Source organism: Leuciscus leuciscus (assembly GCF_965113295.1).
Source record: "Leuciscus leuciscus genome assembly, chromosome: 20".
In the NCBI taxonomy this organism is placed as follows: Eukaryota; Metazoa; Chordata; class Actinopteri; order Cypriniformes; family Leuciscidae; genus Leuciscus; species Leuciscus leuciscus.
This window is the reverse complement of record NC_138744.1, coordinates 28,134,300-28,157,804: the sequence shown is the minus strand read 5'-3', so window position 1 is coordinate 28,157,804 and position 23,505 is coordinate 28,134,300. Positions and strand designations below refer to the sequence as shown.

The window sequence follows — 23,505 nt, the reverse complement described above, 5'->3', positions numbered from 1 at the left end:
AGTTGTAACACAGCTTAGTTTTGCCTTCATATTCAAATGCACATTCGTCCCAGCAGCAGTCGAGTCAGATATCTTATCAGGACTGCAGTTTGGACTGGCTGACTGACTGACTGACTGACTGACTGACTGACCGAAGTGGTTCTTCATTTATGCCGAATTTATTCAAACATCATAGCCAGTCTTTAGTCTGGTTACCATAGCAATGACCCATAATTATCTCATGAGCACAATGATAAACTCAATTTTAAATGGTGAGGAGAGACGGCACACATCCACACAGAAAATGAGAACGGCTAATCTCTCATGAAAACCTGCTGCTTAACATGAGTGTCTGAGCGCTGGACTCAGAGCCACAGATTTATTTGCATGAACTTAAATATGTATAAGTAGTAGTTATGGCGGAAGTCTCCTGTGCCTATTGTAGAGCCCGACCGATAAAGGATTTTTAAGAGGACAAGTTCGGTATTTTACACTTAAAGCCCTGTTTACAGATCGTATCTGATGAAATAGAACGGTTAAGATTAAAATTTGTACACATGCTGCTGTCCCGAGAATTTTAGGTTTATTTCGCTTCCCCCCACCACCCCCACAATGGTTGTCTATATGCACTGGAAGATTCCGTCCTAAAAACACATTAAACTTTCGTTTACAAAGACGTGAAACTCACCGAGTGGTCAGGGGGTGTTCACTGATTTGTTCCATCAAAAAACGCTGAAAAAGATGCATTCCAACGGGTTTTATCGTATTGTTGTCCAGCTCCATTGACTTAATAGGACGTGCTGTGAGACCGCAGCACCTTTACGATATTACTCCGCCGCTTCTTCTTCTGCTTCTTCTGTGTATTCAATGAAATGCCCGTGGTTTGCTTGCAATTGGCAAAGGTGCATTATCGCCACCAACTGGGCTGGAGTGTCTATTATTCAAGCTCTCAACGGAAGAATCACGGGTGTGACGCGTTTGGCAAAATAGGTCCACAAAAGCTAAATAAACCTAAAATTCTCGGGACAGGAGCATGTGTCCAAATTTTAATCTTAACCGTTCTATTTCATCAGATACGATCTGTAAACAGGGCTTTAAGTGTAAAATACCGAACTTGTCCTTTAAGGCCGATACCAATACAAATATTTGGTGATTTAAAAATCCGATATTCCGATATATCGGCCGATATATTTTTTTTTGAAAAATCCAGAAACGCGTAACAAAACATGAACAGATTTCCCTAACATTAGTTATTTGTCGTTATTTAAGAGTCCTCGGCCTTACTAAAATAATATGATAATGCAGTTTAAAAATAAACTTGTTTGTTTTATTGTCACAACAGAACAGAATATATTAAAGTTCTGATAAATATAATGTATAAAAATACAAACTTAAGATATGAAACTTAAAGTCCTTTGAACAAAAAAAGTCAACTATTATTATTAATATTGACAGTAATAATTCAATTATGTAATAACGTGTGTGTGTGTGTGTGTGTGTGTGTGTGTGTGTGTGTGTGTGTGTGTGTGTGTGTGTGTGTGTGTGTGTGTGTGTGTGTGTGTGAAGAACTGATAAGATTGTAAATGTGTACCTTGAAATGCAATGTAAGTCGCTTTTGATAAAAGCGTCTGCCAAATGTCAATGTTATAAGCTACCTTATAATTACAATGCCAACTTGCTTATCCCTTTACCTGCACTCTTTTAATTCTATCCATCTATTCCATCAAGCTACAACAAACCATTTTCAATCATCATTTGCTGCCTGCCTTCTAAAATCTACTACTTAGTGATGCACTAAATGCATTATGTGACTCGTTAATGCTGCGGCTAAACGAAGTCAGCAACGCACACTTGGATTTCACACACGTGTAAAAGAAAAGCTAACTTTTATGCACAGGCTATGTTTGATACTTTTTCTCTATGTCTAAATGTTCACTCCTCGCGTGCCTAACTTACGTTTTACAATGCAGAGACTGGAACTACAGATATGCTAGTTATAAATACAGTAATCATTACTTTATTTAGGCAGAATAAGTTTGTTGTGATTTCCAAGCGTTTCCACTGTCGGGCCAGGGCGAGCCAGGGCTTTAAACGGGCCGTGCCGGGCTAATCACTGGAAATCAGAAATCACTGGAAACCGCGTTTAAAACAAACATGATAAAAGTGGCCGTTTGCTGGCATTTTTGTTGTTTACTTGAATATTTAAAACCCAAGCATCGATGTTTTACCACAGGTTTACAATAAAAAGTGATACATTGATCATAATGAATTAATGTATGTCAAAATCGCACATTAGTTACTCAGAAATAAATTACTGTTAGCTCTATTTAAAAAAAAAAAAAGAGGACACACTTACTTCTTCAGTCGCGTCTGTTACTGTTTATCTGGTAGTTACAGGACATATTTACATCACATTTAGAAAGAATGATCATTTCTACAAATATATGCCACCAAAAATACGACCTGAGGAGCTTTAGCACTCTCTCGACTCCCATACAGATATTTTCAGTCAGAGAAACAGAGGAAGCTCCCGAAAAAAAAGTTGCTATGTTCACGGCTATGTTCACACTTAGCGTCTTTTTTCAAACTGCCAGCGTCTGTTCTACATTATAACCCTATGGAGTAAACCGTTTTTTCAAAAAAGTCCTGAGCGCTTTTTTAGACGCCACCGCCGGCGTCTTTTTCTGCAGCTCAGAGCGTCTTTTTAAGTTGAAAAAAGTTCAACTTTTCTGAAAAGAACGCCCTACGTCAAGCGCCTTTTTGACAGCTGACCAATGACAAGCGAGTAGCGACACCTGTCGTTTCCATAACAACAAGAACAACTGTCTGTCGTGCACCCACAAACGTCTTTGTGAACCGACATTCTCCTCCCCGGTAACTTCAAAAGCCAACGCAAGAGCCAACTTTCTCTTTCTGGACATTTTTTGCATCACACAGCACTAGGCTACTGTTGCAGCTCTTGTTATAGCAGCCCGGTCTCACCCCAAAACGTCATATACTTACGCGTCTTGACCATGCGTCAACATACGACGAAAAGGGTACCCCTTTAACGTCAATATGAGACGCAAACAGAAGCGCACCAGCAGCGCCTCCTAGCGGTACCCTAACGCATACCTAAACCTACCCATAACCCGAATCGTCACATATGGACGTTATGGGGGTACCCTTTTCGTCGTATGTTGACGCATGGTCAAGACGCGTCAGTATATGCGCCAGCCACAAAAGACGCGCTCGGCTGCTATTTGTAACCGAACGCTGCCAGCGTTTTTTTTTTGCTAAAAAAACGCCGTTGTCAACTTTTTCTTGTCAAAAAAGACGCTGTTCACACTTAGCGTCTTTTTTCAAACTGCCAGCGTCTGTTCTACATTATAACCCTATGGAGTAAACCGTTTTTTCAAAAAAGTCCTGAGCGCTTTTTTAGACGCCACCGCCGGCGTCTTTTTCTGCAGCTCAGAGCGTCTTTTTAAGTTGAAAAAAGTTCAACTTTTCTGAAAAGAACGCCCTACGTCAAGCGCCTTTTTGACAGCTGACCAATGACAAGCGAGTAGCGACACCTGTCGTTTCCATAACAACAAGAACAACTGTCTGTCGTGCACCCACAAACGTCTTTGTGAACCGACATTCTCCTCCCCGGTAACTTCAAAAGCCAACGCAAGAGCCAACTTTCTCTTTCTGGACATTTTTTGCATCACACAGCACTAGGCTACTGTTGCAGCTCTTGTTATAGCAGCCCGGTCTCACCCCAAAACGTCATATACTTACGCGTCTTGACCATGCGTCAACATACGACGAAAAGGGTACCCCTTTAACGTCAATATGAGACGCAAACAGAAGCGCACCAGCAGCGCCTCCTAGCGGTACCCTAACGCATACCTAAACCTACCCATAACCCGAATCGTCACATATGGACGTTATGGGGGTACCCTTTTCGTCGTATGTTGACGCATGGTCAAGACGCGTCAGTATATGCGCCAGCCACAAAAGACGCGCTCGGCTGCTATTTGTAACCGAACGCTGCCAGCGTTTTTTTTTTGCTAAAAAAACGCCGTTGTCAACTTTTTCTTGTCAAAAAAGACGCTGTTCACACTTAGCGTCTTTTTTCAAACTGCCAGCGTCTGTTCTACATTATAACCCTATGGAGTAAACCGTTTTTTCAAAAAAGTCCTGAGCGCTTTTTTAGACGCCACCGCCGGCGTCTTTTTCTGCAGCTCAGAGCGTCTTTTTAAGTTGAAAAAAGTTCAACTTTTCTGAAAAGAACGCCCTACGTCAAGCGCCTTTTTGACAGCTGACCAATGACAAGCGAGTAGCGAGTCCTGTCGTTTCCATAACAACAAGAACAACTGTCTGTCGTGCACCCACAAACGTCTTTGTGAACCGACATTCTCCTCCCCGGTAACTTCAAAAGCCAACGCAAGAGCCAACTTTCTCTTTCTCGACATTTTTTGCATCACACAGCACTAGGCTACTGTTGCAGCTCTTGTTATAGCAGCCCGGTCTCACCCCAAAACGTCATATACTGACGCGTCTTGACCATGCGTCAACATACGACGAAAAGGGTACCCCTTTAACGTCAATATGAGACGCAGACAGAAGCGCACCAGCAGCGCCTCCTAGCGGTACCCTAACGCATACCTAAACCTACCCATAACCCGAATCGTCACATATGGACGTTATGTATGGAGGTATTTTTGGTGCAAAACTACTGAACGCCTGTGACAGTGGAATTTGAAGTTGTAGAGAATAGCCACAAATGTGTATCAGTAAATTTGAAGTCACAGAGAGAAATGTTTTAAGAGTTGCAAACTTGTAGACTTTTTTTTATCTTCCACAAACACAACACAACAGTTACACCTTCTCAAATTCTTCATTGCAGGTGCACAAATCCTATTCTACAAATCACAAATTAAGAAACTCATACGCTCACATTTTTGCTACAGTTGCTGCAGTGAATATGGTGCAAAATGCATTTACACACCCGTATCAAGAAATGTGAAGTCACGGAGAAATTTTGCTCATCTGCAAATCAGTATGTGAATTCATCCAATGAGAGTTGCACACTTGTAGAATATTTTCTCACAAATGTCTTGTATATTTTTCTAGCACAAACACAAGTACATAACTACAGCTGCTTGAATCTGCTGCGACGAATCTCAAACACTGTTTTTCGCTTTCAAGTGACAAGTTTCGCGCGCTCTCCCTTTTGCACCAAGTGCACCGTGAAATGTGGGGCAAAAATGAGTTGTGCATCTGTAGAGGCAGTGGGCGGAGCCTACATGAATATTCATGAGTTTCCCGGGCATGTGCGTGGAACTGCTCATTCTAGTTCACGCTCCTCGTTTCTCAGCAGGTTTAATGGATTATTTCAAAAAAGGTAAATATAGTTTCAGCGCGAACTTAAACTACAATTGTGTATCGTTTTGTTAAATTCATAATGTTTTTATTAATTCGTCACTGACTGAATGATTGCTGGCATTCACTTCGTGTAGGCCTATATACAGTAGCTACAGCAAACTTCAACTCGCCGTATAAATTGCACCTTGCGAAGCTTTAAAACTGTGGCTTTTACTAATTATTATCATTTGTTGATTGCAATAAATTAAATAAACCCTCATAAATGTATCTGTGGGCTAACACTTTTTAATATATATATATAATATATCCTGGTGTGATTGTTCTTAAATTCTTGTTCGTTTAAATAAGCCAAATCATTTAAGACCAAACTCAAGCATGAATGTGTTGCTTTAATATAAACAAAATTGTATGGACAAAAGTGGATAAATTACATTTGATACAACTAGGTTAATGTAAATGAGAAACAAAAAACACTTAACATTATTTTAATATAATAAGCCACCAATTTGATGTTCTAAAAAAAAATATTTACAAACATACTGGCAAAATAATGTAACAATATTATTTTTAATGTTTTGATTGCAAGGTGTGCTTGAGCTGGTTTTGATTTAATAATATACACAGTTCAAAAGTTTGGTATTAGTAAGGTTCTAAGGTAAGGTACCTCTAAGGTACCAAGACTACATTTATCTGAAAAACAGTAATATTGTGAAATATTTGTATCAACTGTTTTCTATTTTAATGTTTTAAAAAAAATCAGAAATCAGAAATCATTCTAATACTGATTTGCTGCTCAAGAAACATTTCTGATTATTATCACAGTTGAAAATGGTTGTGCTGCTTAATGAAGTGTGGAAATTGACCTTGCCTGCTATAAAAGTATAACATTTCTTAAATCATATTGATTCCAAACTTTTGTCATGCAAATCTTAAATGCCAGAATGTCATGTTTTAACATTGATCCAACAAAGTTTAAAGGTTTCATTTTCAAGAGTTCAAGTCAGAAGTAGATCATGCATTTGTATCAATGGTCATCATTGTGTATCATCCAGGCACACAGAGCAACACATAAGGTCAAAGAAAGAACATGCAAAGAGAAACATCAGTATAGGGTGCAAAATGTTTATTTGGACACGGATATGGTTGTGGAGTTATTTCCCAGAGATTATTGCCAGAGATGACACAGTTGTAAAGCTTCATAAGGTAAGGTATCAGAAGAGCTTAGCAATAAATAAATTAAATGGTAATGGTTCATGTATTTAGGAATATTCTGCTCTTCTGTTGGAAATAAGTGTTGCTGTAATCATTCAGGTGTTCTGGAATTTTTGGTTTTACGGTAAAAGTGGAACGTTATTTTATTTTTATTTTTTTATTGCAGTGACATTCAACAAATGATAACAAAATACAGTTTAAAGCATTGCAATGTACAGAGGAAAAGCACAACGAAATGAACGAGTTGAAGTTTGCTGTGCTTTATATAGGCCTACACGAAGTGAATGACAGCATTTAGTCATTAACGAATGCACAAAACGTGCAAACTAATAAAAACATTATGAACTTTATGAAATGATACACAATTGTAGTTTAAGTTCGCGCTGAAACTATATTTACCTTTTTTTAAATAATCCATTAAACCTGCTGAGAAACGAGGAGCGTGAACTAGAATGAGCAGTTCCACGCGCATGCTCTTATTCCGTAAAATAATGTTAAGTGTTTTTTGTTTCTCATTTACATTAACCTAGTTGTATCAAATGTAATTTATCCACTTTTGTCCATACAATTTTGTTTATATTAAAGCAACACATTCATGCTTGAGTTTGGTCTTAAATGATTTGGCTTATTTAAACGAACAAGAATTTAAGAACAATCACACCAGGATATATTATATATATATATTAAAAAGTGTTAGCCCACAGATACATTTATGAGGGTTTATTTAATTTATTGCAATCAACAAATGATAATAATTAGTAAAAGCCACAGTTTTAAAGCTTCGCAAGGTGCAATTTATACGGCGAGTTGAAGTTTGCTGTAGCTACTGTATATAGGCCTACACGAAGTGAATGCCAGCAATCATTCAGTCAGTGACGAATTAATAAAAACATTATGAATTTAACAAAACGATACACAATTGTAGTTTAAGTTCGCGCTGAAACTATATTTACCTTTTTTGAAATAATCCATTAAACCTGCTGAGAAACGAGGAGCGTGAACTAGAATGAGCAGTTCCACGCACATGCCCGGGAAACTCATGAATATTCATGTAGGCTCCGCCCACTGCCTCTACAGATGCACAACTCATTTTTGCCCCACATTTCACGGTGCACTTGGTGCAAAAGGGAGAGCGCGCGAAACTTGTCACTTGAAAGCGAAAAACAGTGTTTGAGATTCGTCGCAGCAGATTCAAGCAGCTGTAGTTATGTACTTGTGTTTGTGCTAGAAAAATATACAAGACATTTGTGAGAAAATATTCTACAAGTGTGCAACTCTCATTGGATGAATTCACATACTGATTTGCAGATGAGCAAAATTTCTCCGTGACTTCACATTTCTTGATGCGGGTGTGTAAATGCGTTTTGCACCATATTCACTGCAGCAACTGTAGCAAAAATGTGAGCGTATGAGTTTCTTAATTTGTGATTTGTAGAATAGGATTTGTGCACCTGCAATGAAGAATTTGAGAAGGTGTAACTGTTGTGTTGTGTTTGTGGAAGATAAAAAAAGTCTACAAGTTTGCAACTCTTAAAACATTTCTCTCTGTGACTTCAAATTTACTGATACACATGTGTGGCTATTCTCTACAACTTCAAATTCCACTGTCACAGGCGTTCAGTAGTTTTGCACCAAAAATACCTCCATAGTTATGGGGGTACCCTTTTCGTCGTATGTTGACGCATGGTCAAGACGCGTCAGTATATGCGCCAGCCACAAAAGACGCGCTCGGCTGCTATTTGTAACCGAACGCTGCCAGCGTTTTTTTTTTGCAAAAAAACGCCGTTGTTAACTTTTTCTTGTCAAAAAAGACGCTAAGTGTGAACATAGAAAGAGACGAGACGTAGGCTACTGACAGATAAAATAAAAACATGACTGTGTGATAGCCTTTATGATTGGTTGGATTTCTTCAAGCGTTCACTATGTTTTTTTACTATGCGTATCTTCAAGCGTTTACTGCGTTTACTATGGTAATGGTTAGCGCGCATAGTCTTTTGCATCACAAACACAAGGCATTCAAACATGAACGCGAGTTAAATTATTTTAAAAGTCTTTAATGCTTACAGAATCATCTGGCGCTGCCGTCTCCCGACTCAGGTGAACTCCACCTCTGTTCGTAACCACTCTTCTGGCCCGAGCTGGCCCGCTCTGGCCCAAGGTATTCGACGGGCCATAAATCCTGGCCGTTGGCCCCGAGTAAGCCCCGATCAAGCCCGGGAAGTGACAGTGGAAACGCGACTGGCCCTGGCACGCACTAGCACGGCCCGGCCCTGGCCCGACAGTGCAAACGCGGCTACTGATGTTAGCGATATTCCTTGTATAGTGCCCTCTTGTGGACAAACTATGCAGCGCCAATACTCATAACATGGTTGAAGGGTGTTTCGTCCGCTTTTATTTTATTTTTTAAATATTCATTTATCGGCCATTATAAATGCCGATACCGATAGTTTGGAAAATGCCTAATATCGGCCGATAATATCGGCCCGCCGATATATCGGTCGGGCTCTAGCCTATTGCTATAGGGGAAACACAGAAGTTTAGCTGTGTTTCCCCTCCAGATGACACCATCATGTTAACAGTGTGGTAAAAGTCAGCTGTAAAGTCAGTACCACGGCAGACTGAAAAAAGAAAAGAAAAAAAGAGGGGCATAACTGTCTCAACTGTCTGTTTTGAGCATGTCCGTTGATCAATGTTTATATGCAAATAAAAGCCTAAATTAAATCTGTTAATCATATAAAGTGATAGTGTCTCTTCAGAAGACTTGGACTCAACCACTCAATTCATATGGATTTATTCTACAATCTCTTTATGAACATTTTAAAGCATCAGAGTTTTGGGTGAATGGACTTTCAATGGAGGGACAGAAATCAGATTTTATTAAAATCACAAATCTTCATTTGGGTTTCGAAGATTAACAAAATCTTATGGGTTAGAAACGACATGACAGTGAGTAATTGATGAAAATGCAAATTTTTGGGTGAACAATCCCTGTTAGGCTGTTTGAGAAGAGCTCAGGATCCTCCCATGAGGTTGCTCCTTAAATTAACATCAGGCTAATAGTGAAGGGCTAGAGCTCTTTAAGACAATATGTATGAGAAAGATAATTAATTTCCTTCAATAAACGACCTCAAACACACGACTAGCAGCTACACTTTGCTCCGACAGTATTTGTTGAGAAAATCCTCATGAGGAAGTCTTCAGTAATATACAAACTTCACTGTACAGAAAAACCCAGCAGAAAGTCACAAAGTCCCCAAACAGCATGTTCTCCTGCCAGGATGACTCTCCTCTGCGTCTCGAGGTGTTACTATTTGCATCTCATTTGCTTCTAACTGGCACTAAGCAACGAGTTTCTAATTAAGCTACCGTCATGCTGGGGAATTTGTTGAATTCTGTCGAACAAACAGGCAGATTAGAAGCGGCAGACGTGAAGAGCGATGGACCTCTGGAGGCCTGCAAACGAGGGACCGACGGCACTCAGATTTCTTCTGCAGCACTGACACCCTGGATGTCAATGATTAAGATGATTATCTGTCAGTGACACAAACAATATGACACTGATGAATACATCAAATGGTCTATGGTGTGCGGAAAGCTCAGGTCTGGCTGTCAGTTCACTGAAGGTCATGTCCAGCAATGTAAAACTCATACGGTCAATGTGAACAAACGATCCGTTTTTTTTAAGTGCCATGTTTTGCGCATTTTTTACAGTCTATGATTCGACCGTTTGCTTTTTATTTTATTGTTTGCCATCTCATCCGGTAGCGGCCGCTCTAAACGTATTGTAGCGTAGGCCCATGTAAGCTTGTAAATTTAACCAATAGCCAGCTTGTTTTGAAAATGGAAGATAACGACAAGACTTAAGAGACCGCGCTTTAATTCCTGCCTATTACACACACACACACACGACACACAGAAAAGACGCGTGTCAGTATCGAGTTCTCTATCGGACTTGAACAAACCATAACACACAAATTATGCCAAATGTCCGTTTTGTCGAGTGTCCTCATAAGAGCAGTAAATTATTTAAATAAAGTCTTAAATGAACGTAGAGATATGTGAGAAAATGGGACGCGTATCAGATCGCGTCTCTGTCAGCAGCGGCTGGTCTTAAAGTATCATTAATGTTAATCAAGGAACAAAGGTAAGAGAATAAATTACTCACTCAGACCTGGCGCCAGGAGGATTATTATACCGGTAGCCTAATCATGAATGCAGTCCGCTATCTTTTAACACATCTCTGGCGAGCGGCTTTTTCACGCAAAAGAAAAACTCTTCATGAAGCGCAGTGAAATTCAGCGACCATGTGGCGTTTCCTGATGGATCGCGGTTGTTCGTTAACTTCATTTTACATTTTACTCGAAGATATTGGAATATATTCTAATACATTGCTTGATATTTGATATCCGTTCAAATTAGATTTTTCTCAAAAGTTACAGCCCTAGTCCAGATGGACATTATTTGTGGCAGAATTACAGTAAAACTATGTATCCATGTATGTCCTGGGGTCAATATTACCCATAACCCCTTGAAATATGCAAGCAGAGTTTTGACTACATCAAATTCCACTGTTATGATATTGTAATACTGATGCACTGGCTACATAGTGTACTCGTAGTGTTAAAATGTTACCGCTGGTTGTTTAGCAACAGAAAGCTAACCGCATACTCGTAGGAACTATGAAAAGTCACAGAAACACTGTGCATTGTATAACAGTAAATTTAACATTTGAGGAAAAAAAGAAAAAAAATCAAATGCTGAAAGAAAACGCAACAATACGAATGAAGAAGAGAGTTTCATTCTAACCTTTACATTCCAATATTTCCATTCAGTATAAACTCGATAGTAGTACAAGTTGGCAATACGAGGATGTGCAATGCTAAAGCTTTTATGTAAACAGGTCGCGTGCTGCGTTCATCCAATCAATGACACTGACACCACATATATGCTATAAGAACATTAACCCAGGGTTTAGGAATGTCCATTGTAAAACGTCAGCTTATGAATACCCAGGATTAATTGTTAACACCGTGTTAATTATGACCAGTGTGAAATGCGAAGCAAGATAACCCAGGATTCCCTTTACCGGGGTTTAGAATGACCCAGGGTTCAACTACTTCAAGTGTGAAAAGCCCCAATGACTTTTTAGGATGACATTATAACACCAACTATGAACTACCTGTTCAACCGACCAATGGCAGACAGGGAGAGTGGCATCATTTTTGCAGTTCTGTTTGGTGACACTAATGGAACAGAGATCACACTCTTCCATGCTTCACCATCAGCAGAACATCATGTTGGGATTCAACCAGGGGCATTGATAGACCAGATAAAAATATTCCAAAACTTTCTGAAAATACAATATGATAATTAACTGCACAATTACTAGAAATGTTTACCTTGGATATTATACAATTTGCATACATACAAACATTTGTGGAAAAATTTAATTAAATTCAAGACGTTTCCAACTCTGACTTTGAACCAATTCTGTAGAATGGCCCAGATATTCACCTACAATCCATTGTAATGTAGAAAACAAACTTGCAAATGGCTTCTATTGTTTGTCAACAATGAAGCAACGATGAATGACTCTGCACTACAGGTAAATAACTATACAGTAGCCTATACATATATCCATAACTGCATCAAAAAAAGAGCATCAAAATATGATGTGGGGCTGTGCTCCAGTACTGATGAATCAATAAAAACGCTTCTCGATTCAGCCACATCAGTCAAGTCTGTAGATCAGCGACAAAAGTCACCATTAGCAAAGAACCATCAGTGCCCAAGGAGGCTCATTCTTAATGAAAGAAACATGAACAGCTTAAACAATGCATCTTTATCCAGCAGTAAGTGTTGATGGCTTCATACTGTCATTACACCAAACATCAACAGGAATTAATTTTTTTACAGTTTTTTACAATTGAGGGAGTTTTTGGGAGATTTTGAAAGGTTTAGCTCACTTATGGGTACAAATTTGTCCTCAAAATTTGGTTAATTAGCTACAAACACACAATGTGATCGTTCAGCTGGAAACAGAATCCTCTGATGACTGTGAATTGTTCATGAATGTTTGTACGGCGCACAGCTTACCCTGTATTGATGGAAATTATTTCAATCAGCGGGTTCTTTCTGATCTTGGGCAAATCCAGCCGCGCTCCTCCCAATCGTTTCCCTTTCTCCTTCTTCTGACCCAGCAGACGCACAGAGTGACCTTGAACACAAACACAGCGTCACACACAAGGAATGGCACAGAATCATCATGCCACAAGCCATGAATACAGATTGATGCCAAAGAGGATAAAGGATTGTGTTCCATTCCAACATAAATCACACATTAACTTTAGGTTAATGGTTGAAAGCACCAGAGAGAAATGCACATTTCATACGGATGACATAAGCAGAGAACAGTCTGTTTTCTTTCGTTTTGAATTGTTCTGTTTAAAGGTACACATTTCAAGCTTTCTATATATATCTCAGGACTGTGAGCCAAGTAGGCTACCTTATCACTGAGTTTCGGTTCATTTATGAGACAAGCTCCAGGTTCACGCGCCGGCGCCTCCGTGTCGTGATTATCTATTTTCTACTATATTTACTTCTCATTTATTAAATCCAGGCAATTGGTTGATGAAACATCAATCAAAATTAAGATACAATTAATACAAAACGAAATTAAATTTAAAGACAGGCTTTGTGCTTTCTGTTTGAGGTCTCTGTGAAAGTTTTAAAGCAGTCTTTTAGTGCCGCTTTCAGAGCGGAACGGAGAACTGTCCCGTCCGTAACAGTTTTTTTTTTTTTTTTTTTTTTGTGAAATACATTTCTAAATAAATGCGACATAGTCCAGTGCGACTTATGTTTTTTTCCTCTTCATGACACATTTTTTGACTGATCGTTTTTTGACTCGTAGATATTTGGATATATTGGAATACATTGCTTGATATTTGATACCCGTTCGAATTAGATTTTTCCCAAAAGTGACAGCCCGTGTGATTTGTGGATTACCGATAAGCGCGAGTCTGGAGATACAGGCGTTTATTTATTCATTCTCAGTGTTGAGAAACGTAGCCTTCATGTGTTACGTTATTGTGTTAATAATAACTAAAGTACCTAATTATGTTACATATTTATTTTGTATGAAAACTAGCACGTTCGTTATTTATAGATTAAAAAGTAGGCTACCCAGTGCTGTGCGAGCTCTCTCTCACAAACACGGACGCGCGCACACAGAGAGAGAGAAGATAATTGTAAAATGAAAATTGACGGGCTGAGTTTAAATTTTGTTCTTGCTTGTTTTTTTTTTGTTTTTTTTCTGTCAAAATGTCAGAAAGCATTTTGTATTATCCATCCGTGTTTTTAAAATTCATTAAAGGCGGACGTTTTACTGTTAACACAGCCCTCATTAGGCTATATGTCGAATTCGTCTAACTTATACTTGATATTATTTTTAGAATAAGTGATTTGTTATGCTATTATTGGACTCCTGTCTATTCATTGTCAACCGTTTTCTATAAATATGTTTGTATTGGCTAACATTTATTCAGCTAATGCGTGTCCTGTTCAAATGTGCAATGTTCAAATGCAAAGACAGCACGTCACAAATAGAAGCCCTTTTCCCTGTGGTATTTAGTATCCTATTTGGATATTGGAATAATAAATTAAGTAGCCTATCTTAATTGTACACAATGTTCCTATGTTTTTTTTATTTTTATTTTTTTATTTTTTTACTGTTTTCTAGGGGTTTCTTAATTTTAGACAAGTTGACCAGCACACATTATATGCAATGTTATACAAAACTCTCAGACATTGACATTGCCTATTCATTGTCTTTTCATCCTTTTTCATAGTGTGAATTCAGGACACACTTGTATCCTTTATAAAAATGTATTTTTATATAAATATTAATTTTTTCTTCTGAAAATCTGATGACATATTTTGCACACAGGTAAAGGTGCCCAATATCAGTAATTTCTAAAGTAAAAAAAAAAAAAAAAAGGGAAAAAAAGTGTTTTGGAAAATAGCTCTTTATTTGATTATCATAAAAATGGGTTTTCTATACAGAGATATTGACATCGGTAAATATCGTTATCGGCCATAACAGCAATATTAATATCGGTTATCGGTCACAATTTTCACATCGGTGCATCACTAAGATTCCTCAGGCGTCAGCAGTAACAATGAGGAGAGATCGAGAGCTCTCTGAACTGTGCACGCTCAGATTATTTTACATAACGCTCAGAGTATTTTACATAATTTTACCATAAGTTCTGCGCTTGTAATGCAGGATATAATGTTCATTTGAAAAAAAAAAAAATTATTCTCACGCATACAATGAGCTGTGTAAAGATCGCTTAGATCGATGTGTAACCGCTTATTTCTGAATATGGAACGCTCGGCCCATGTTTCCGTGTTAATTAAATTTGAATTTGACAACCCTAATGCAAGCCAGCTGCGATGCAGCTTTCGCTCACGATTAGAATAAAAAAAGCTGTCTATAATGCCTTATCTACACAGCGCATGCGTTCATAATACAACACGATTGACAAAGACAGCATCAGCAGTCAAATGTGCTGCTTCGACTTGTTCATTAGGGTGTTCATTAGGTTCATTAGGACAGTGTGAATGCTAAGCGAACCAGGACTAAATGTATCTTTAAAACTTAAAAGTGAGCAGCGCGTCAAAACAATGGAGCGGTGCACACCTCAAACACTCAGGGCCGTTCAAAGTTAAGATCATTTGGCACCATATCCTCTAATGTTTTTATCTAGAGCCAAACCTGTTTCATTCAAGCCCTTTCCAATACGTGCATGTTGCTTCTTTCCCCCGCTAAAGACACTTAAAGGGTCACTGAAGACTCAAAATTCATCATTTAATGTTTTTAGTATTATTATTACTTTTTATTAATATTCATAATCAGTAGAATTATGTATCTCTTTATAATCTTTATATACATTCATAATTATTTGTACTCATTGTATTTTGTGAATATGTGGGAGAGACTTTGGGAGACTTTGGACTTGAGTGTGTGCTGCTGGACTGAAATGTATATGTAGTGTTTCACCAGACATAGCATAAGGGGAATACATTCCAATGTTAATGGAAACCATATGTTCTTCTGCTGAATGTATGTGTTCCTATAGTGATGTAGTTTTTTTTTTTTCTTGGTCAGTGGTATAAAAACCAAACCCTTTTGTCCGAAAATCAGGAAGAGATGGAAATGTAGAGAAGATGACTGAGAAGCTGAATTAGACATTCGCTTGGTCCATTGTCTCTTCCTCCTATGTCTTATATAATTAAATAAATAAGAGATCTCTTGGCAAAATCACTGGTGTCTGTTTCCATGAAATCAAACAACAGGGGAAAGCAAGATTTTTAAATCAACAGTCACAAATACTGTACAGTAGCCTATATAACTCTGACCGTTCAAACTTGCTCGGACGGATCATTTGAATCAGTGAGTTGTAACACTGCTATCGTGTATCAAAGCGGATTTCTTCAGTTCTAAATAACGAGGAATGACGTTTTTATGAAATTCAAAAAGTATGATATTATGCTATACTCTCAACGACATCACACAGGAACAGAACGTCCAGGTATATTAAGAGTGAAATGAGTAGCAAAAAAAGTTCTTGAGACAGAGACATTCTTACAATGTATGAATAACTTTAAGAAGCACTTTTTTCATGCTCTGATAAGAAAATAGATAAATGTTTGCATTGCTCCAAAACAGAGAGCCATGACCTTATCATGCAGCAATCTTTCTGGCATTGTCCTCCTGTATCCCAATAATCAAGCAGAAGGATCTGGATGAAATATTCTGAATGATATCAAATAAAATTAATCTAAAATCTGATTTGTGATGCAGCCTCGAATCACAATCACACCATGTCCGTTTGTTTGGCCAGAGGAGAACTGGTCCCCTAAATGAGTTTGGTTTATCCCAGGTTTTTTATATTATATTATATTATATTATATTATATTATATTATATTATATTATATTATATTATATTATATTATATTATATTATATTATTTATATATATATATATATATAATTTTATTTTTCTCATTTGTCATCTGGGGAAATATATGACACAAATGATTTGAAGCAGCTGCATATAGTAGGAAACAACCAAACTAGATCAATACCAGAATAAAGGTTGACTTCAGTTATGACTGCTATGATGAATAGTGGTACATAATGTGTATTTAATGTGAACTATAATAATCCACAGTCATAGCTTTGATTGTTTTTTTTAGCTTTTACAACTGACAAATTTCATCGCTTGAAGTATACTAGATACTCAATTCATTTAAATGGAGTTTGATGTTAACATGTTTACACTCTAAGAAGCATTATGCATTATCACAATCACCCTACATTTGCATGCTATTTTAAATTATATAACTATTGTGCATAAATATATTTCATTAAATGCTGAAATTGAACAATCTGCAATCTTGGATAAATATTTCACCAAGTTCTCGACAAAATGATGAGCAGATTTCAAGAGCACAGAGTGACTCTTTTTCACATTGAAAGAGCACATCAGGATGGAGATGACATTCAAAGGTCCCGCGTTCTGCTGCTGTGACAGCAGACCTGATTCATTACACTGAACTTATATCAGTGCATTCTGGGATTGCATTCACTGCATTGGCTCCCTATTAAACATTGTATAAAATGTTAAATATTGCTGATCACTCACAAAGCACTAAATGGTTTAGCTCCCCAGTACTTGAGCGAGCTCTTAATCACAATTATGGTCCATCACGTCTATTGCGATCTCAAAATTTTGGCCAGTTCATAATACCTAGAATATCAAAATCGACTGCTGGCGGTAGAACCATTTCCTTTTTAGCACCAAAACTTCGGAAACAGTCTTCCTAACATTGTCCGGGAAGCAGACACACTCTGTCAGTTCAAATCTAGACTAAAAACACATCTCTTTGGCCTAGCATACACATAACACATTATAGACTTATATAATTCAATGTTAGGCTGCATAGATTAGATCAGCCAGAACCGGGAACACTCCACATTAAATCCTGATGTACTTGTTACATCATAAGGAGGATGGCGTCTACGCTAATATTAGTCTCTGTTTATCCCGAGGTTTACCGCAGTCCATCGGATCCCGGCCACTTCCAGATCAGATGGTGGACCATCCATGACGCATCCTGAAGTGTCAGCCTCATCAGCCCTGTGAAGGTCTCATCGACAGGACAGCCATCGGCTCTGATCCTCAACAAACTCGTCTCCATACCAGCGTGATGACTCCGACTTCCAACCAGAAGGAACTGGATAAATATTCTGAATGTTCTGATCCAATCTGACTTCTGACCTGTAATGCTGCCTGGATCATAATCATACACTGTTCGCTCGTTGGCCAGAGGAGAACTGGCCCCCGACTGAGCCTGGTTTCTACCAAGGTTTTTTTTCTCCATTCTGCCACCTGATGGAGTTTTGGTTCCTCGCCACTGTTGCCTTGGCTTTTAGCTTGCTTAGTTGGGGACATTTAATATTCAACAATATTATTGATCTGCCTTAAATCCAAGGTGGACAATGACACAATTTTCTTCTAGAAACAAACTTTGTTGTATTATTTTCATGTTATCACTGTGAAGCTGCTTTGATGCAATCTGTATTGTAAAAAGTGCTATATAAATAAAGGTGACTTGACTTGAAGGACAGATGTGTAAGTGTAGGCAGTGCACTAGGATTTGTGCAACACTTTAAATGTGTGACCAGCTACACATTCAAAGTATGATAAAAGTAGCGTAACATGACAACTTCCACATTGACAAGTGCTCAAGGCAACACACACCTTCCCTTCAAAAGTAGTCATGCAGTGAATGAACAATCCTGAGCAACACTAATGAGCACTGAGGCTGCTGATGTGGATCTGTTCCTCCTGTCAAATATCCTGCTGCTATATTTCTCTCTCGCTTCAAAGTGACCTTCAAAGACGACATCGCAAAGACAGCTCGATCATGCAGGTTTGTACTGCACAACATCAGGAAGATCTCTAGGCTGGATTACTGCAATGCTCTTCTGGCTGGACTTCCATCATGTGCAATTAAACCTCTACAAATGACTCAGAACTCTACAGCTCGTCTTGTCTTCAACGAGCCCAAAAGGGCCCATGTCACACCTCTCTTCATTTCTCTGCATTGGCCCACGTCGATCGGTCAATAAGCCATCACAGAGAGGCACAAAATCACTCTCCAGAACATTCTCATTCACGGTTCCTTGCTGGTGGAATGATTTCCCCACCCTCATCCGAAATGCAGAATCCCTGACAATATTCAGAAGACAGCTGAAAACTCATCTCTTCTGTGACCACTTAACCTCATTAAAAAATAATAATAAATAAATAAATGACTCGCTTGCTGTATTCCTCATTTGTAAGTCGCTTTGGACAAAAGTGTCTGCTAAATGACTGTCGCTGTGGGGTAAGCGCTGTGGGGTAAGAACCGTTGTTTCTTCATTCAAGCTGCTGTAGTTTGGACAAATTGACAGGCAGAGCAGTGGTCAGCTCATCCTAATGCTCACAGTTAAGTGGTTTTGTTGCATTGATACAGTGTATACTTTTTTTTTCTTCATTTACCCCGAAAGAATTTAAGTGAAATGTGACAATATGTCCCATAGGTGGGGAAAGTTGTAACATGACAGCATAAAACTGGTAAAAATGTCCTTAAAGTCACACAAAAAGACTCATCTCCTTTGCCAACATTTGACTCCAGGGCTCCAGACTAACTTTTTTTTCACAAGCAGAAAATTTAGGGGCACACCTTAAATCAGCTTGCTATGCAATTATTCAAATTTCCCCCAAAATAACTAATACTGAAAAAGTCTTTAATAATAAATAGACTTAACATACAGATATTACAATGTGCAGTTTATTTTAAGTTCACAGGGCTCCAGACTAACATTTGAGGGCAGCAGCACCAGAGCCACTGAGTTCTACAGAAAATATCTGGTAGCACTGGGGCTGACAATAAAGCACTAAGCTTAATTTAGCGTGTAGATCAAATTAACTTTAATTATTATTAATAAATATATTATTACGGTTAGAGTTACTACTGTACATTAGCCTAAATCCATGGTGAATGTTGCTGATTTGTGGACTGAAAGCCTTCTACAAGTGTTTCTCCTGGTTTCCACGTCAGCGCTGTTTGATCTAATATCTATGGTTTATAACAGAGAACTCTGCGATGATGTTATTAATTCTGAGGCGAATTCAATGGATTTCTTCACTGGATCTCCAGAGTCTGGATCTCATAGTATCAGTGTCGCGTGATCGAGATCGGCCCGTGACTGGCTGCGTTGTCTATTATTGGTCCGAACTTATAAGCGGTCCGTGAAGCATAAATGAGTAGCGCATTGTCGTTTCGCTTTCATTTTGTTTGCATTCGCTGCTCGGTGACGTTGTGGTCGTGCCAGCGTGACCTAAATAAATATTTGGTCGCACCGGCAGGAAAAATGGTCGTAGTCTGGAGCCCTGGACTCAATAATACTAACACTTACTATTCTATAAAAATCCTTGCTACGTGTGCTGCGCTGGTCTAGCTGAGACTGGTCACGGCATTTGCATATTGTTCCCCTATATTTTCCCCTATTGCTCACTTCATTTGTAAATCACTTTGGATAAAAACATCTGCTAAATTATTAAATGTAAATTTAAATGTACAGCAAGCCTCCAACAATGCTGGCACAAAAAATGTGTTGGGTTTGTGTTTTTATATGTATGAATTCAATATTAAAGGCTTTTAAACTATGGTAACATTTTAATGTCACGTTAGAAAACATAGAGAGAGACGAGAAATACTGTTCTACCAAATCTGTCAACATGAACCAGGAGCATGCGACAGGTGAAATAAGAGACCCGCTCCAAACACACAGCAGTGAGACAGATACCTTCACACAGAAAAAGACAGGGTGGGAGTGTGTGTGTGAGAGAGAGCAACTGACCTTTGACAGCCTCGTCCACAACCTCCACCACTCTATCAATCTGCTGAACCTACAGAGAGAAACAGAGACATTATGAGAACATCAGACTGTCATCTGCACATATTCAAATTAGCCCTGCTTCACACACTCTGAAGAAGAAAAGGTGATGGGGTCAAACAGGAAGTTCTGGTCCTCAAATTCAATTAAACTTAGAAACGCAGATATGAGTTGTGTGTCATCTGAAAGTTTCTGATCTAGTCACTGTCTTCCATCAGAGCGGTTTATGGATTGTGTTCAACTCAAACACTACACTCTCACTCAGGCATAAAAGCTACAGTCGGTTCATTATAATTTGACCAATAAACTTATTGTTTAACAAGACATTTAAATGAGCGATTCAATGACTCATAAAAACAGTCACTTGTTTTGCTCTTGAGTGAATAAGTGTTTTTGAATGAATCCATTGAATGATCCAATGACTCACACATTAAGACAGTAAGAACTGGTGCACCCAGGGGCGCAACTGCACGTTTGCTGAGGGGTATGCAAGATCAGTGTTGCCGTTCTCGTAAAATCAGCATAAAAATCTATTTCACTTGCCCCTTAAAATAAAAAAATAAAAAACACTTGTCCCGGACAAGCAAACGAGTGTTAATGTCGAGCCCTGAAATGCAAAGTCGAACCAAAGTTAACCGTTGTTAAATGTTGATCAATTTAAAGACTTCAAGTGATAAAACAAAATTCAATAAAATAAAATAAAATAATAATTATAATAATGACTAATAATAGGTTCCTTATCATTTTACATTTTCCTTTTTTCTGCTCTGCGCCCCAGAACGCTTCCCACATCTAGGCCTATCCATTTTTGGTCATGGGACAGAATTAAAGTAGTCGGAAGTTGAGAGGTTGATATTGATAAAATAAAATAATCAGTTAAAAATGCTAAACAAAAATTAAATAAAAACGTTTCCTTTCATAAGTTTTATAAAAGGAGATTGTTTTGCCACAATGGCACCCCCCTCCCATCCAGCACCCTTATGCGCTGCATACACTGCAGCACATTGTACAGCTACGCCCCATAACTATGTAACTATGGGGGGGGGGGGGGGGGGGGGGGGGGGGGCTCGAGGTCATGGTGCAAAGGACCCTAGGTTGATTTTACTCCGAACCATCCCTTTAACACTAACACAAATAGACAAGCGGAGTGATACAAACTGTGAAAAGTCCCAGTGCTGTTGGACAGTTATGTGAGCACTCTTGGAATGCTGCTCGACCTTTCAGATTAGAGGATTGTAACTAGGCTAACTGTTGCATAGCATATGAGTAGATATGAACAGAAGCTTATGTTGGAGGAACACACACCAGAGCTCATTTGGAAATTAAGCTTTTACATATATTTTATGTCATTTGAGCTTTTACTAGCAATTTTATAAGCATAAACATACACCAAAAACAAAATGTGTCTGTCGTGTGCATTGATGTGAACACATATCAGATCAGTCCGTAGCTGCTGTCAGTGTTCAATCCTCATTATAACTGTGACTGACAGCTGGTTCAAATCAAGCTCCTCTGCATAATGAACCTCTAATATCTAATACTAGAATGTCACATTGGTAAACGGCGGGAGATTAAACACTGCATTTAACCATATTCAACTAATTTTAGGAGGATTATGAGGTAATTAAGAAGCTCTCTGACAAAGGGAGAACTATTAGACGTGTAATTTGTTATTTTCAGGAAATAAAGCAAGGAAATATGCCAATTGATTTATGTGTGGAGCTGTCTGACCATTATTTAACTGATGAGTCTGTCATGAGGATGAAGGGTGGTGATTTTCTACAGCATACAAATAAATCTACAACAAAAGTTGACCGGTGCAAATATATACACAGAACTGTATGGACATGATTTCAGTTGAAATCATTGTATGTAAAATGTAATTTCAAGACAGCAAAAATATGTAGAAGCAAGAAATTAATATGAAGAAATAAAAATGTTACACTTACACTACACACATTATCAATTTACATAAACCAGCTGAAAGTTATAGTTAATAAATTAAAGTTTAGTGTCACTACAAGAATATTCCAGTGAAGAATACCACGACTGACCAATCACAATCAAGTATTTCCGAGAGACAGGAAGAAACCAGCAATCAAATCCTATCAGCTGATCACTCCGCACAAAACCTGCAGAATTCTTCAGAAACTCATTTTGCTTATTTTCACTTTGAAATTTAACCCCAACACTGCAAAATTATACACATTCCTCACCAGCTGTGTTTTCATCTTTTTTGTTTCTGTTGGAGCCAGAAAAAAAGATGAGAAAAAGAAAAAGCCTGTAATGGTTAGAGTCAGCTGGAGGCAGGTAATCTTTCCCTCCTCTGCTGAGGTCATTTCTGCAAGAAGGCTGTGAAATTATAGAAGCTGATCTTCAGTATTAAAGGGAATTCATATCCATTGTGCACAGCACCCTGTGGTTAAATGGCCGACCCGAGGCCTGTGCATGCTTTTCACTAGCCACCGGGTCCATTAATTCAACTGTACTGTGGGCCGAGAGATAGACTGCAGACCCCGGGCCTCCACTGGCTGCAGTTACATTGCATGAAAAACACTGAAACAGAAATCAATTGTGTCCTAATGGGAGCGCAATTTCAGCCCCTCTCTGGGCAGCACCTGCTGGACCAACGGGTCCGAGATCCGCTAGGTGAATGCACTTTAGGCCCCAAGCACAGCGGGACGGGCTCTGAATGCTACACGCTCTCAAGCACCACGTCAAAGAGTGAGAAGAAAGGTAATTTTATTGAGTGGATTCTTTCATGTGCTGGCAGAGATGTTTTGGGAGCGGCAGGAAGTCGGTCTGTTAAGCATTACTGACTCCCTCGGCTGCAGTCTTATGCTTTAAATACAGCCCTGGTCAGAAGAACTTCAAAATCGGTTTTGTGATTCCCCACAGTTATTGTTTTTAAAGCAAACTACTTGAAAGCAACAAGGGACGAACTGCTTCAG

General features: G+C 38.6%; 1 protein-coding gene across 1 annotated transcript in view; it reads right to left on the bottom strand.

The window, feature by feature from the left end:
* The window catches only part of cdkal1 (CDK5 regulatory subunit associated protein 1-like 1), a 344,073-nt gene that overhangs the window by 191,776 nt on the left and 128,792 nt on the right, over positions 1–23,505 (bottom strand). Inside the window, exons 6-7 of the mRNA XM_082150344.1 lie at positions 20,519–20,567; positions 12,640–12,760 (exon numbers count right to left, since the gene is read on the bottom strand). Of these exons, the coding sequence (XP_082006470.1) occupies positions 12,640–12,760; positions 20,519–20,567 (170 nt within the window). The remainder of the gene's footprint in view (positions 1–12,639; positions 12,761–20,518; positions 20,568–23,505) is intronic.